Source organism: Bombina bombina, chromosome 10, assembly GCF_027579735.1.
Source record: "Bombina bombina isolate aBomBom1 chromosome 10, aBomBom1.pri, whole genome shotgun sequence".
NCBI lineage: Eukaryota > Metazoa > Chordata > Amphibia > Anura > Bombinatoridae > Bombina > Bombina bombina.
The window spans coordinates 202,452,995-202,470,915 of NC_069508.1; the positions used below are offsets into that span (position 1 = coordinate 202,452,995).

The 17,921-nt window shown below is 35.6% G+C and overlaps 1 protein-coding gene across 1 annotated transcript in view; it reads right to left on the reverse strand.

Moving 5' to 3' along the window:
• The window catches only part of LOC128641079 (FRAS1-related extracellular matrix protein 1-like), a 393,612-nt gene that overhangs the window by 319,706 nt on the left and 55,985 nt on the right, over window positions 1-17,921 (reverse strand). Inside the window, exons 6-7 of the mRNA XM_053693633.1 lie at window positions 5,337-5,660; window positions 2,513-2,621 (exon numbers count right to left, since the gene is read on the reverse strand). Coding sequence (XP_053549608.1) covers window positions 2,513-2,621; window positions 5,337-5,660 — 433 coding nt within the window. The remainder of the gene's footprint in view (window positions 1-2,512; window positions 2,622-5,336; window positions 5,661-17,921) is intronic.

Consider the following 17,921-nt stretch of genomic DNA (forward strand, 5'->3'; position numbering starts at 1 on the left):
GTGAATAACTTGAAAATATTGTTTGCCCATTCTCATGTCTATCAAATTGTATGTGAGAACATTTTAGAATTAACTAAGATAACCTCTAACTAATAATCACCTAGATTATGAGTTTTGTGCTAAACAATGTGCGAAATTAACGCACAAAAAGTTGCGATATTTCCCCCTCCATAGCGTTGCCATTACGAGTTACTGAAAAGCCACCTTGTGCGTGCGATATGGTGGCATTAAGCTTCATACCGCACAAAATCCAAGGGCCTTTTCTAGGACATTGCACTAAGTTAAACAGCTCTTTTACTTGTAAAAAAAAAAGTACAAAGTCCCCCCAACAGTAAAACCCACCACCCAACCAACCCCCCAAAATAAAAAAACTAAGCTACCCCTTGCTCCTAAAGGGGCATTTGTATGGACATTGCCCTTAAAAGGGCATTCAGCTCTTTTTCATTGCCCTTAAAAGGGCATTTAGCTCTTTTTCAAAAGCCCAAACCCTAATCTGAAAAAAAAACACCCGAAAAAATAAAAAATACCTAACACCCCAGAATATCTACTCACGGTTGCTGATGTTCAGACATCCAGGCTGCGAGAAGTCTTCATATAGGAAGCGACATCTTCATCCATTGCGGGGCATCGCGTTGGTAGCCGTTTCAAAATGGTGTACCTTGCATTTCTATTGGCTGATTTGATTCTTTAAATTCAAGACAGCCAATAAGATGAGAGCGACTGTTCAAATCAGTCAATAGGATTTCAGTAGCTCTCATCCTATTGGCTAATTTGAATTTGAAGAATCAAATCAGCCAATAGGAATGCCATTTTGAAGCGGCTGCCTTGCATTGAAGCTTCAGTGTATGGCGGGGACCTATGAAGAGGACGCTCCGCGCTGGATGTCTTCGTCGCTCTGCGTCACCGGGATAAAGATAGAAGATGCCCCTGCGATGGATGAAGATGTCGTCACCTGGATGAAGACTTCTCGCCGCCTGGATCGAGATGGATGTCCGGACTTCATGAACCGTGAGTAGATATTCTGGGGTTAGTGTTAGGTATTTTTTTTATTTTTTGGGGTGTTTTTTTTTTTGATTAGGGTTTGGGCAGTTTAAAAAAGAGCTAAATGCCCTTTTAAGGGCAATTTAAAAAATCTGAATGCCATTTTAAGGGCAATGCCCATACAAATGGCCTTTTAAGGGCAATGCCCATACAAATGCCCCTTTAGGGGCAATGGGTAGCTTAGGTTTTTTTTTAGAGTTAGGTTTTTTTATTTTGGGGGGTTGGTTGGGTGGTGGGTTTTACTGCTGGGGGGACTTTGTATTTTTTTAAAGGTAAAAGAGCTGTTTAACTTAGGGCAATGCCCTACAAAAGGCCCTTTTAAGGGCTATTGGTAGTTTATAGTAGGCTAGACGGTATTTTTATCTTGGGGGGGCTTTTTTATTTTTATAGGGCTATTAGAATAGGTGTAATTGTTTTTATTTTTTATCATTTCGTTTATTATTTTTTGTAAGCTTAGAGTTTTTTATTTTTCATAATTTAGTGTTTATTATTTTTTGTAATTTTAGATTTTTTTTTAGATGTTAGTTTTTTTTTTTAATTTGTAATTTAGATTTTTTAATTGGTAAGATTTTTTATTTTATTAGAATAGTAAGATTAGGTTTATTTTTATTTCACAGGTAAGTTTTCATTTATTTAAATATAGTTATATTGTAATTTCAATTTAAAGTTAGGGGGTGTTAGGTTTAGGGGTTAATAATTTAATTTAGTGTTTTGTGATGTGGGGGGCCGGCGGTTAAGGGGTTAATAGGTTTATTTAGTGATGAAAATGTGGAAGGCCAGAGGTTTAGGGGTTAATAGGTTTATTTAGTTGCGGAGATGTGGGAGGCCAGAGGTTTAGGGGTTAATAACTTTATTATAGTGTCAGCAATGTCGGAAAGTGGTGGAATAGGGGTTAATAGCTTTATTATAGTGGCGGTGATGTCGGGGAGCGGCGGAATAATGGTTAATAATTTTTATTAGTGTCGGTGATGTCGGGAGCAGCAGATTAGAGGTTGATACATTTATTTAATTGTCATGATGTGGGTGGGTGGCAGATTAGGGATTAATAGCTTTAATATAGTGTTTGTGATGTGGGAGGGTGGTGTTTTAGAGGTTAATAGGTAGTTTATAGGTGTTAGTGTACTTTGTAACAGTTTAGTTATGAGTTTTGTGAAACATTTTTGTTACACAAAATCCATAACTACTGCTCTCAGATGGGGGTATGGATCGTGTTGGTATAGGCTGTAACACAAACATTTTAGCCAGACCACACAACCTGTAATACGGCGCTATGAAAATCTCACTCAAAAACATTTTTTTGAGTGCGGAATGAACATTGCGTTACAGGCTAAAATGCTTGCGGTATAGCTATACTGACACGACTCGCAATAGCTGCGTTACTGCTTTTACGCTGAAATTGCCATTTTTTCAGCGTTAAAAGCTGTAACACAAAACTCGTAATCTAGGTGACAGTGTTTTATTGTTTACTTACCCATGTTCCATGATACCCTTGGAGCATTGGTTTCTGCTGTTCGAATTGAAAAATGAACAATTATTGGAGAACTGTTCATGAAGAAACTGTCAATTGCTTGAAATTCAACCTACAGATGAAAGACAAATATATGCTGAAAGTGAATATGCAGTTTTGTGCATTTGTAGTAAAAAGTACAGTTTACTTGAATTGTTTTATTGTTTAAAAATATAAATAATCCCCTAGCCCATTTCCCAGTTTTGCATAACCAACTCTGTTATATTAATACACTTTTTTTACCTCTGTTATTACCTGTATCTAAGCCTCCGCAGACTACCCCATTATAGCAGTGCTATTTAAACTAAAATTGAATTGTAGCCAATCAGTGCTGACTCCTGCATAATTCCACAGGAGTGAGCACAATTTTATCTATATTGCCCCCATTACCTAGCTCTGTCTAGCAGTAAAATGCTAATTAAAAATGAAAATGACATGCCCTACATGAATCATGAAAGTTTAATTTTCACTTTACTGTACCTTTAATTTGTGATTCTACTAAATATGTAATGGACAGATTCTATACAAAATTCATTATATATATTGAATATTTATTTGTATTTTATATTTATTTAGTATTAATATATCAATATCCATTCACTCAATGTTTTACAGCAACAATGTAATACAGGGAAAGTCTTGGATTTGAGATAAACAAATGTTTTTTGCACATTTACTAGAATAAGATAGTTGTACGCATTCATTCATTGCAAATTAATGTTAAATTTTGCTGAACATTCAACATTAACCCCTTAAGGACACAGTTTGAGTTTGCTCAAATGTTTCATGACGGAAACATTCTGTCATTGGTCATCAAGGGGTTAATTGTTGCAAAAAACCTTTATTTTTTCCCCTTATTGAATGTAAATTTGAAATGTTGATTCTCATACTTCAGTGTAAGTCTATAGGAAACTACATTCAAATGATACATTTAACTGTTATATTGCTACATTTTATATTCAAAATAACGTTCCATCTCTATATGTAAAATGCCCATCTTCTGTAGGTTGAGTGCTCCCTTCATACCAAGGAATTCAGTATTTAAAACTTCTAGTTACATATCTTAGTCCTATTGTCAATCTCTGCTATGTAACATGTCTCTCATGAATGTAATATTATCTTTATTTATAAATACACTAAAATAAACATAAATGATAAAAGATGTAGATTAATATATGTATTCACATAAACCTTTAGAGAATAAATTAAGGGTCTATGTGTTCTTAACCAAAAACAAATGTTAAATAGGGTCTACATTTGTATAATGGGGAACCTAAAACAAAAATACCATGAAAAAAAATAACAACATTTATTAGTTTATTTAAACTGCTGTAACCTGCAGTTTTCTTGTGTAATGTTCAATGTTTTTGATGATCACTACCCTAGTCTGAAAAACTATAAAGTTTTGTACATTAATATACAGTCACCTAAATTATAGTTTTGTGCAGTTTCTTGGAAAGGGAGTACGAGATCCAGCTTGTGTATTTAAACTTGCAGCAGGCTACTTGGAAAGTGCACAGTAGATGAAAGGTAGAGAGAAGGTTCATCACAGGCTACTGAATGGTATGAAAGAACACTTCAGAAAATACAAGATACGTAACATTTTAGTGAGGTTGACTTAAATAGAACATTTTTGCTTCAATTGCAAAAAAATATGTACTCTTTATTTTTGCTTAAAACCTGTGGATTTCAAGTCTTTGCTCCTAATTTAATTTGCTCACCTATGTTCCTTCCAATGTAGACAACTAAGTTGTTGGGCTCAGGAAGCTCAAAAAATAGTGTGGGACGCTAGTGGAAAAGTCTATGTGGTTTGTGAACCTGTGGACTGTTGGTGGGTGTGGTACAGCAGTCCAAGAGGAGTTGGAAGGGTTTGCCATGGGGTGAGGCATTTTGAGAGTGGCTGAAGATTAAAGGGACAGACTACACCAGAATTTTTATTGTTTAAAATATAGATAATCCTTTTGCTTAACCAAAAAAAGTTATAATAATATATGTTTAATATATGTTTTACCTCTGTAATTACCTTGTATATAAGCCTCTGCAGATCGCCCCCTTATCTCAGTGCTTTTGAACGAAATGCAGTTCAGCCAATCAGTGCCGACTCCTAAATAACTACATTAATAACTTATATTATGGATAGTGAAAAGTAGATATGTGCAAAATTCGTTACTCAGATGTTTCTTTGTCAAATTTATTCCAAATATGGCCGTGAGTAGTAGGATTCAGCTATTTCCAGCGCCTGATATAAAAGGGTTAAAGAGCAACACATAAATATCTGTGCTAATCCAGCTCTTTGTATGCTGCACTTTAGCAGTAATATATCCGGCACCGACCTTAGCTGCATACTGCTACCTGCGGCCATATTTGGAATTTGTTTGACAAACGAATATCTGAATAAGGAATTTTGCACATACCTAACAAAAAAGGACAGAGCTCTCAATACTGCGACAATCGCACAGCTCTGCTCTCAGGCTCTTTTATTTTAGTTTCATAAGTTTCATTTTTTGTTCTGGACCGAAACGATTGTCTGGGGTTGATTTGTTCCTTGTTCAGAGAGGAATTGCCTGGTATTTCTGACCTTAATAGGCCGGATCAGACTGATACACTACAGGAAAGTTCTACTCTGTGAAAAGCATTACTGGGCTAAAAGAAGCTGCACCCAGGTGGTAAATCGCCATAGAACAGGCTAACAATGGTATTAAGTCGGTTGTTCGTTCCTGTGAGTGTGCTTCTCTCTATGAGCAGTTACATTTAAAGATATTTCTGTTTACACTATTAGTATTTTTACCTCATAGTTCTGCCTCTCTGTATGTGTTATGTTTGGGGGCTGGTAGGCTATCTTCATATCATGCAGGTCCTGCCAGGTAAAAGATGTTATCTCTTTGTTATGATAATCCACATGGGTTATAAATCCCGTTGGTGGTGCTGAAGTAACATTGAACACAAGTCTGTTTTTGGGGGTCTCATCATCTTCTGCATCTATAGCGGCAGTTGTAAGGGGTGTCAGGACAAACTGATCGATCTCTAAAATATACATAGGCATAAATGCCGGGCGGGGCGGAGTGTTTGGAATTGCTCCTACAATCTTCACAGGGATCCATATGTTTTGTGTCTGGAAAAAAAAAAGAATTGTCTTTATATTTTGCTTTCCTAAGAAAAAATAAAAAAATAGGGTGAAGCATTTTATGATGCATGATGAAAACAGAAACGTAGTCAAAATTTAAGCTAGATGACACAGCCAAAAACAATCACTCTCATAATCTATTGCTTGATAATATACTCTGCTGAAAATTGACCCTTTCTACAACCACAGTTTGGTGGAATGTTGGCCAATCATGAAAAGCATATCAGAGTATGCCATAGGAGTGCCCATGGTGAGCACAAAGCACCCAGTAAGTCACAGTCAGCGTTACTGTTTGATTAGCTGTTTGCATTGAAAAGCTAATAAATAGATAATGTTCCCATAAGACACAGAGTCCTTTAAACTGAACAGGTAATAAAACACATTTCCATATGCCAATGAGCAATTAAAATATATAGCTAGCTCATAAATGGAATCAACCTTCCTTTACTTTAGCAGCTTGAGTAAAACTGATTTACCTTTATAGCATATCATGTCGGACAGACATTGATAAATTGACCCCTTAGTCTGAACTTCAAATAAGTATCATATGACAGCCATCAGCCAATCACAAATGCATATATGTATATTCTGTGAATTCTTGCACATGCTCAGTAGGAGCTCGCGCGGAAACAGGGGCATCAAGCTCCATTCAGAGCTTGATAATTCGGCCCCTAAGTGCTATTGCGTTGTCTTTTATCATGCATTCATTTATCTACTGTATTTACTGGTCCTTTATTATTATCGGTTATTAGTAGAGCGCCAACAGATTCCGCAGGGCTAAATATAAAAAGACTGTGTGTTTTATTAATGGAAGTAAATTGGAAAGTTGTTTAAAATTCCATGCTCTATCTGAATCTTGAAAGTTTAATTTTGACTTGTGTGCTCCTTTAATGGCTATCACATGATACAGGGGGCCGGCTAATTGAAGTAAATTTTGAAATTTGTCAGAATCTGCTGATTATTTAAAATTCAAAGTGTTATTGTGTTGTGTTTTTATTATGTAATTCTACAGATGAAATGCATTAATTAAACAGTGTAGGATTCTATGAATATTTTCTATTTATATTATTCTGTTTCTATCTGAAAGAATCAGATTAGACATTATCCCACCAGGTATTTCCTCATTTTCATATTCTCTGTTTTCCTCTATGATCTTCATAAATACAGATGGGCAATCGGTTTACTACATAATAGTTTACCATTAAAGGGATACAAAACATTTTCAAATTGTTATAATAGAAAATGATTAATTATGTGTACAAAAACATTTTTACAATACAAATCATTATATACTCATTATTTATTATGTCCTCTTTTCCTGTAATTTAACTTAAAACATTGTTGTTTTTCTCAGTTCCACTGAGATTCTGTAACGTTAAGGAAACCTAGGTTCTCCTCTTATCTATCTCACCTACTGAGAACAATTTGGGACAGATATTAAACAAGCAATAAAAGAGAGAATGCGAAGAAGGCTGTGTGGAAACTCTGATAGATACTTAAGGGGACATGACACCCCAAAATGTTATTTTGTGATTTAGATAGAACAAACCATTTTTTTAAAGTTTCCATTTTACTTCTATTATCAAATTGCTTTGTTCTCATGGAATTCTTTGCTGAAAATGATACTTAGGGGCATATGTATCAAACTCTGAATGGAGCTTGATGCCCCGTGTTTCTGGCGAGTCTTCAGACTCGCCAGAAACACAAGTTATGAAGCAGCGGTCACAAAGACCGCTGCTCCATAACCTATCCGCCTGCTCTGATGAGGCGGACAGACATCGCCACAATACAACCCGTTCGAGTACGATCGAGTTGATTGACACCAGGCCGCGAGTCTGCAGGGGGCGGCGTTGCACCATCAGCTCTTGTGAGCTGCTGGTGCAATGCTGAATACGGCAAGCATATTGCTCGCCGTATTCAGCGAGGTCTGGCGGACCTGATCAGCACTGTCGGATCAGGTCCGCCAGACCTCGATAAATATGCCCCTTATTGTGATTCAGGCAAAGACTCATACAAGCTCTTTGCTGAGTGAAACACACACACAGATCATATTACAGGTCTGAGCTGATTTGAAAGCTGTGTCCTAAGCTCCACCTTCACTCACTAGGAAGTGGCTTTTACACAGCACAGGCAATGAATTGAATCTGAATCACTTTCATGAGAGTCAGTGATTCCCTAGCCAAGCCTACTTAGGTAGGTAGCATGCACTTGTTGGGAGCACTGTATGGCTCTTGTAAAAGTATAACATTGTAAAAAACTATTGCAAAACATGCAGTGCTACAGATCAGTATGCTCCGCTCCTCATTCTTCCTACCTCCTTTTCATTAAAGAATGCCAAGAGAGTGAAGTAAATGTTATTACTATAGAAATATATTGGAAAGTTTTTATTTTTTCTGACTCGTGAAAGAACAAAAACGGTTTCTATGTCCTAGGTAAAACAAACCTATTTCCTCACAGCCTTCTTGCTTTTCCTGCCTGTTTATAACTGTCCCTAATGTCCTCAGCAGATAAGACACATACGGGAAACCTATCTAACAACATGGAGTCACCTATTACTTTATAGAAACTTAAACAGTATATCTTCATTGTTTAAACAACTGATATATCTTTAAAAATACATCTATATATTATTCTTAGGCTAATATTTGTTTTGAATATATCATAATATCTGGCATTTATTTACTGTTTAATATCCCTTTAAACTGCAATTATATGATCATTTCGGTATGTTAAGATCTTCTGAGTGAAACACTGAACTAATTTACAATTCTATAGAATAAATGTTGTTTTTCTGTGTGCTGGGGTTCTGCATTTTTGGATAGCTGTATCAATAACATATATAGCAACACATTGAGATTTTTAATATATAGAGGCCCATTTATCAAGCTTTGAATGGAGCTTGTGGGCCCGTGTTTCTGGCGAGTCTTCAGACTCGCCAGAAACACCAGTTATGAAGCAGCGGTCTAAAGACCGCTGCTCCATAACCCTGTCCGCCTGCTCTGAGCAGGGGGACAGACATCGCCGGAAATCAACCCGATCGAGTATGATCGGGTTGATTGACACCTCCCTGCTGGCGGCCCATTGGCCGCGAGTAAGCAGGGGGTGGCGTTGCACCAGCAGCTCTTGTAAGCTGCTGGTGCAATGTTAAATGCGGAGAGCGTATTGCTCTTCGCATTCAGCGAGGTCTTGCAAGACCTTTGATAAATAGGCCCCATAGGGACAGATTACAAGTGGAGCGCTAATTTATTGCGTGCCCGTAAACAGGCAGATTCCCCGGTTTACAGGCGTACAATAAATAACCAGCTATTACAAGTGACTCGAGCTCACGTTAGCAAAAGGCGCTCATAAAATTAACCAGAGATCAGATTGTTAGTTATAAAAATGTGCCCCAATTGCCCCCAAATTTAGGTGTAAGGTTGTTGTTGTTTTGTTTTTTTTAAATGTAGCATTTAAAAAAAAAAAAAAAAAAAAATAACTGCACAAAGCAGTTTTTAGGGGCTTAGGTTGGAGGGTGTAGGTGTTAGAAAAAAATGGCCCTGAAAAGTGCCTTTACATTGCTGTCTATGGGGACTTTGTTATCCCTGTAAATATATAGGTATATACACATATGAACACATAAATATATAGGTATATACACATATGAACACATAAATATATAGGTATATACACATATGAACACATAAATATATAGGTATATACACATATGAACACATAAATATATATGTATATACACATACTAACACATAAATATATATGTATATACACATACTAACACATAAATATATATGTATATACACATAGTAACACATAAATATATATGTATATACACATAATAACATAAATATATATGTATATGCACATACTAACACATAAATATATATGTATATACACATACTAACACATAAATATATATGTATATACACATAGTAACACATAAATATATATGTATATACACATAGTAACACATAAATTTATATGTATATACACATACTAACACATAAATATATATGTATATACACATAATAACACATAAATATATATGTATATACACATAGTAACACATAAATATATATGTATATATATATATAGTAACACATAAATATATATGTATATACACACAGTAACACATAAATATATATGTATATACACATAGTAACACATAAATATATATGTATATACACATAGTAACACATAAATATATATGTATATACACATAGTAACACATAAATATATATGTATATACACATAATAACACATAAATATATATGTATATACACATAGTAACACATAAATATATATGTATATATACATAGTAACACATAAATATATATGTATATACACACAGTAACACATAAATATATATGTATATACACATAGTAACACATACATATATATGTATATACACATAGTAACACATAAATATATATGTATATACACATAGTAACACATAAATATATATCTATATACACATAGTAACACATAAATATATATGTATATACACATATTAACACATAAATATATATGTATATACACATAGTAACACATAAATATATATGTATATACACATAGTAACACATAAATATATATGTATATACACATATTAACACATAAATATATATATGTATATACACATATTAACACATAAATATATATGTATATACACATAATAACATATAAATATATATGTATATACACATAGTAAAACATAAATATATATGTATATACACATAGTAAAACATAAATATATATGTATATGCACATACTAACACATAAATATATATGTATATACGCATAGTAACACATAAATATATGTGTATATACACATATGAACACATAAATATATATGTATATACACATAGTAACACATAAATATATAGGTATATACACATATGAACACAAATATATATGTATATACACATATGAACACAAATATATATGTATATACACATATGAACACAAATATATATGTTTATACACATATGAACACATAGATATATACTGTATGTATATACACAAATATATATGTATATACACATATGAACACATAAATATGTATGTATATACACATATGAACACATAAATATATATGTATATACACATAGTAACACATAAATATATATGTATATACACATAGTAACACATAAATATATATGTATATACACATAGTAACACATAAATATATATGTATATACACATAGTAACACATAAATATATATGTATATACACATAGTAACACATAAATATATATGTATATACACATAGTAACACATAAATATATATGTATATACACATATGAACACATAAATATATATGTATTAGGACATACTAACACATAAATATATATGTATATACACATAGTAACACACAAATATATATGTATATACACATATGAACACAAATATATATGTATATACACATATGAACACAAATATATATGTTTATACACATATGAACACATAGATATATACTGTATGTATATACACAAATATATATGTATATACACATATGAACACATAAATATATATGTACATACACATATGAACACATAAATATATATGTATATTCCAATTTGAATATTACATTTATAAAACACAGTATTAGACTAGAAATACTTTTTCAAATGTGACTGTTACATTCAAATTCGAATATTACATTTATTAAAATCAGTTGTAAACTAGAAATACTATGTCGAATTTGAATGTAATATTCGAATTCGAATGTGACATTCAAATTCAAATGTCATTCGAATTGGAATATTACATTTAAAAAACTAACGGCTAGATTTGGAGTTTTGTCGGTAACGACCCAAAAAACTAACGCTGGCTTTTTTCTGGCCGCACCATAAAAATAACTCTGGTATTGAGAGTCCACATAAAGGCTGCGTTAGGCTCCAAAAAAGGAGCGTAGAGCATTTTTAACGCAGCTTCAACTCTCAATACCAGAGTTGCTTACGCAAGCGGCCAGCCTCAAAAACGTGCTCGTGCACGATTCCCCCATAGGAAACAATGGGGCTGTTTGAGCTGAAAAAAAACCTAACACCTGCAAAAAAGCCGCGTTCAGCTCTTAACGCAGCCTCATTGTTTGCTATGGGGAAACACTTCCTATGTCTGCATCTAACACCCTAACATGTACCCCGAGTCTAAACACCCCTAACCTTACACTTATTAACCCCTAATCTGCCGCCCCCGCTATCGCTGACACCTGCATTTTATTTTTAACCCCTAATCTGCCGCTCCGTAAACCGCCGCTACTTACATTATCCCTATGTACCCCTAATCTGCTGCCCCTAACTCCGCTGACCCCTATATTATATTTATTAACCCCTAATCTGCCCCCCTCAATGTCGCCTCCACCTGCCTACACTTATTAACCCCTAATCTGCCGAGCGGACCGCACCGCTATTATAATAAAGTTATTAACCCCTAATCCGCCTCACTAACCCTATAATAAATAGTATTAACCCCTAATCTGCCCTCCCTAACATCGCCGACACCTAACTTCAATTATTAACCCCTAATCTGCCGACCGGAGCTCACCGCTATTCTAATAAATGGATTAACCCCTAAAGCTAAGTCTAACCCTAACACTAACACCCCCCTAAATTAAATATAATTTTAATCTAACGAAATTAATTAACTCTTATTAAATAAATTATTCCTATTTAAAGCTAAATACTTACCTGTAAAATAAACCCTAATATAGCTACAATATAAATTATAATTACATTGTAGCTATTTTAGGATTAATATTTATTTTACAGGCAACTTTGTAATTATTTTAACCAGGTACAATAGCTATTAAATAGTTAAGAACTATTTAATAGTTACCTAGTTAAAATAATTACAAAATTACCTGTAAAATAAATCCTAACCTAAGTTACAATTAAACCTAACACTATACTATCATTAAATTAATTAAATAAAATACCTACAATTACCTACAATTAAACCTAACACTACACTATCAATACATTAATTAAATACAATATCTACAAATAACTACAATGAAATTAACTAAAGTACAAAAAATAAAAAAGAACTAAGTTACAAAAAATAAAAAAATATCTACAAACATAAGAAAAATATTACAACAATTTTAAACTAATTACACCTACTCTAAGCCCCCTGATAAAACAACAAAGCCCCCCAAAATAAAAAATGCCCTACCCTATTCTAAATTACTAAAGTTAAAAGCTCTTTTACCTTACCAGCCCTGAACAGGGCCCTTTGCGGGGCATGCCCCAAGAAATTCAGCTCTTTTGCCTGTAAAAAAAAAACATACAATACCCCCCCCCCCAACATTACAACCCACCACCCACATACCCCTAATCTAACCCAAACCCCCCTTAAATAAAGCTAACACTAAGCCCCTGAAGATCATCCTACCTTGTCTTCACCTCACCAGGTATCACCGATCCGTCCTGGCTCCAAAATCTTCATCCAACTCAAGCGGGGGTTGGCGATCCATCATCCGGTGGCTGAAGAGGTCCAGAAGAGGCTCCAAAGTCTTCATCCTATCCAGGAAGAAGAGGCGATCCGGACCGGCAACCATCTTGATCCAAGCGGCATCTTCTATCTTCATCCGATGACGACCAGCTCCATCCTGAAGACCTCCACCGCGGACCCATCTTCTTCCAGCGACGTCCAACTGAAGAATGACGGTTCCTTTAAGGGACGTCATCCAAGATGGCGTCCCTCGAATTCCAATTGGCTGATAGGATTCTATCAGCCAATCGGAATTAAGGTAGGAATATTCTGATTGGCTGATGGAATCAGCCAATCAGAATCAAGTTCAATCCGATTGGCTGATCCAATCAGCCAATCAGATTGAGCTCACATTCTATTGGCTGTTCCGATCAGCCAATAGAATGCGAGCTCAATCTGATTGGCTGATTGGATCAGCCAATCGGATTGAACTTGATTCTGATTGGCTGATTCCATCAGCCAATCAGAATATTCCTACCTTAATTCCGATTGGCTGATAGAATCCTATCAGCCAATCGGAATTCGAGGAACGCCATCTTGGATGATGTCCCTTAAAGGAACCGTCATTCTTCAGTTGGACGTCGCCGGAAGAAGATGGGTCCGCGGTGGAGGTCTTCAGGATGGAGCCGGTCGTCATCGGATGAAGATAGAAGATGCCGCTTGGATCAAGATGGTTGCCGGTCCAGATCGCCTCTTCTTCCCGGATAGGTTGAAGACTTTGGAGCCTCTTCTGGACCTCTTCAGGCACCGGATGATGGATCGCCAACCCCCGCTTGGGTTGGATGAAGATTTTGGAGCCAGGACGGATCGGTGATACCTGGTGAGGTGAAGACAAGGTAGGATGATCTTCAGGGGCTTAGTGTTAGCTTTATTTAAGGGGGGTTTGGGTTAGATTAGGGGTATGTGGGTGGTGGGTTGTAATGTTGGGGGGGGGTATTGTATGTTTATTTTTACAGGCAAAAGAGCTGAACTTCTTGGGGCATGCCCCGCAAAGGGCCCTGTTCAGGGCTGGTAAGGTAAAAGAGCTTTTAACTTTAGTAATTTAGAATAGGGTAGGGCATTTTTTATTTTGGGGGGCTTTGTTGTTTTATTAGGGGGCTTAGAGTAGGTGTAATTAGTTTAAAATTGTTGTAATATTTTTCTTATGTTTGTAGATATTTTTTTATTTTTTGTAACTTAGTTCTTTTTTATTTTTTGTACTTTAGTTAGTTTATTTCATTGTAGTTATTTGTAGATATTGTATTTAATTAATGTATTGATAGTGTAGTGTTAGGTTTAATTGTAGGTAATTGTAGGTATTTTATTTAATTAATTTAATGATAGTATAGTGTTAGGTTTAATTGTAACTTAGGTTAGGATTTATTTTACAGGTAATTTTGTAATTATTTTAACTAGGTAACTATTAAATAGTTCTTAACTATTTAATAGCTATTGTACCTGGTTAAAATAATTACAAAGTTGCCTGTAAAATAAATATAAATCCTAAAATAGCTATAATATAATTATAATTTATATTGTAGCTATATTAGGATTTATTTTACAGGTAAGTATTTAGCTTTAAATAGGAATAATTTATTTAATAAGAGTTAATTAATTTCGTTAGATTAAAATTATATTTAATTTAGGGGGGTGTTAGTGTTAGGGTTAGACTTAGCTTTAGGGGTTAATCCATTTATTAGAATAGCGGTGAGCTCCGGTCGGCAGATTAGGGGTTAATAATTGAAGTTAGGTGTCGGCGATGTTAGGGAGGGCAGGTTAGGGGTTAATACTATTTATTATAGGGTTAGCGATGCGGATTAGGGGTTAATAACTTTATTATAGTAGCACTCAGGTCCGCTCAGTAGATTAGGGGTTAATAAGGGTAGTTAGGTGGAGGCGACGTTCTGGGCGGCAGATTAGGGGTTAATAAATATAATATAGGGGTCGGCGATGTTAGGGCAGCAGATTAGGGGTACATAGGGATAATGTAAGTAGCGGCGGTTTACGGAGCGGCAGATTAGGGGTTAATAATAATATGCAGGGGTCAGCGATAGCGGGGGTGGCAGATTAGGGGTTAATAAGTGTAAGGTTAGGGGTGTTTATACTCGGGGTACATGTTAGGGTGTTAGGTGCAGACGTAGGAAGTGTTTCCCCATAGCAAACAATGGGGCTGCGTTAAGAGCTGAACGCGGCTTTTTTGCAGGTGTTAGGTTTTTTTTCAGCTCAAACAGCCCCATTGTTTTCTATGGGGGAATCGTGCACAAGCACGTTTTTGAGGCTGGCCGCTTGCGTAAGCAACTCTGGTATCGAGAGTTGAAGCTGCGTTAAAAATGCTCTACGCTCCTTTTTTGGAGCCTAACGCAGCCTTTATGTGGACTCTCAATACCAGAGTTATTTTTATGGTGCGGCCAGAAAAAAGCCGGCGTTAGTTTTTTGGGTCGTTACCGACAAAACTCCAAATCTAGCCGAGTATTAGACTAGAAGTACTATTTCGAATTTGCATTTGACATGCGAATTTGAATGTAGCATTCAAATTCAAATATTACATTTATTAAACACAGTTGTAGACTAGAAATACAATTTTAAATGTGAATCTTAAATTCAAATTCAAATTTCACATTCAAATTTGAATATTACATTTCGAAAATTGAATGAAAACATAGCTAAACATTCTATTAGTCAAACAAATATTTTCTAATTTTATTGAAAAATTTGAAAACGAAAATTTGAAAATAGAATGGTAAAATGTTATATAAACATTCCAAATTCGATTTGAACGAACGAATGTATCAAAATTTGTTTTAAAATTAAAACTTTTAGAAACATTCGCCCATCCCTACTATTTACATGTCCTTTATTGGCTTTATCAGAAAACAACAGCAAAACAATTTGTTTTATACTAGCATTCAGCTAAATTAAAAGTTATGCGCAAAGCCCAACAAAATTTTCCAAAATAATAAAAATTAAACCTAATCTAATACCCCTATAAAACAATAAAGCCACCCCAAAATAACACCCCCTAATCTAACAATAAGATACCAATAGCCCTTAAAACAGCCTTTTCTAGGGCATTGCCCTGAAGCAATCACTCTTTTACATAAAAAAATTACAAAGTACCCCCTAACAGTAAAAACCCCACCCAACCAACCCAAAAAAATAAAAAAACCTAGGTCTAAAAAAACCTAAGCTACCCATTGCCCCTAAAGGGGCATTTGTATGTGCGTTTCCCTTAAAAGGGCAATCAGCTCTTTTGCTGCCCATAATAAAAAATAAAAAAGCCCTAATCTAAAAAAATAAACACCCCCCAAAAAAACAAAAAAAAAACTTAACATTAACCCCAGAAAATGTACTCACAGTTCCTGAAGTCTGGACATCCATCTGCATCCAGGTGGAGACAAGCCTTCATCCAGGCGGCGACATCTTCATCCATCGCGTGGGGCAATCTTCTATCTTCATCCCGGGGGTTCGGAGTTGTGGCGCCGCGGAGCTGAGCAGGACCAGCCGCAATGACGACATCCAGCGTGGAGGATCCTCTTCATGCGTTCAAATCAGCCAATAGGATTTAAGCAGCTCTCATCCTATTGGCTGATTTAAAAATTTAAGCCAATAGAATTGCAAGGTACCCCAAATATAAAAGAGTACCTTGCATTCAATCTTCAGTGTGCGGCGGAGATCGCATGAAGAAGAACCTCCATGCCGCTGAGGACCGCCACCGCTGAGGACCGCCACTCCGGATCCGTGCATCGGGGAGGACAGATTTGCACCTCTGGGACGAAGATAGAAGATGGTCCCGTGATGGATGAAGATGGAGCCACATGGATGAAGACGTTCATCGCTGGACTTCAGGAACTGTGATTACCTATTTCTGGAGGTTAGATTTAGGGGTTTTTTGGGGGGGGTTTTAGATTAGTGATTTTTTATTTTAATGGGCAGCAAAAGAGCTGATTGCCCTTTTAAGGGCAATACTCATATATATATATAATATTTTTTGTTTATTTAAATTTTTAAAATAGTTATGTTAGGTTTATTTATAAGGTTTAAGCTTAGTTTTTTATTTTATTTCACAGATAACTTTTTATTTATTTTAAGATAGTTATATTGTAACTTTAATTTAAAGTAAGGGGGTGTTAGGTTAGGGGTTAATAGTTTAATTTAGTGTGTTGTGATGTTGGGGGCCGGCGGTTTAGGGGTTAATATGTTTATTTTAGTATTTGAGATGTGGGGGGCTGGCGTTTAGGGGTTAATAGGTTTATTTAGTGTTGGTGATGTGGGGGGTCAGCGGTTTAAGGGTTAATACTTTAATGTAGTGTTGGTGATGTGGCTTGGCGGCAGATTAGGGGTTAATACATTTAATAAAGTATTTGCGATGTGGGGATGGCGGTTTAGGGGTTAATAGGAAGTTTATGAGTGTGAGTGTACTTTGTAACATTTTTGTTACGAGTTTTGTGAAACATTTTTGTTTTGGTCTTTGATCGCGCAATAGATCATTGTGGTATAAGCTGTACCGCTAGCGTAGTAGCCGGACCAAACAACTTGTAATACGGGATACCTGAAAATTCCACACTCAAAAGCCATTTTTGAATGCGGAATTGAGAGTTGCTGTACAGGCTAAAACGCTAGGGGTGTAGCCGTATCGCCACAACTTGTAATACGGGAGACCTGCCATTCTACCCGCAAAGGCCAATTTTTCAGCCGTATAGCCATACTGCAACAGTTGTAATTTAGCCAATTATGACTGTAGCTAGCCTTGTTGTCTGCAGACTAAAGACCAGATTGGCTCCAGCAA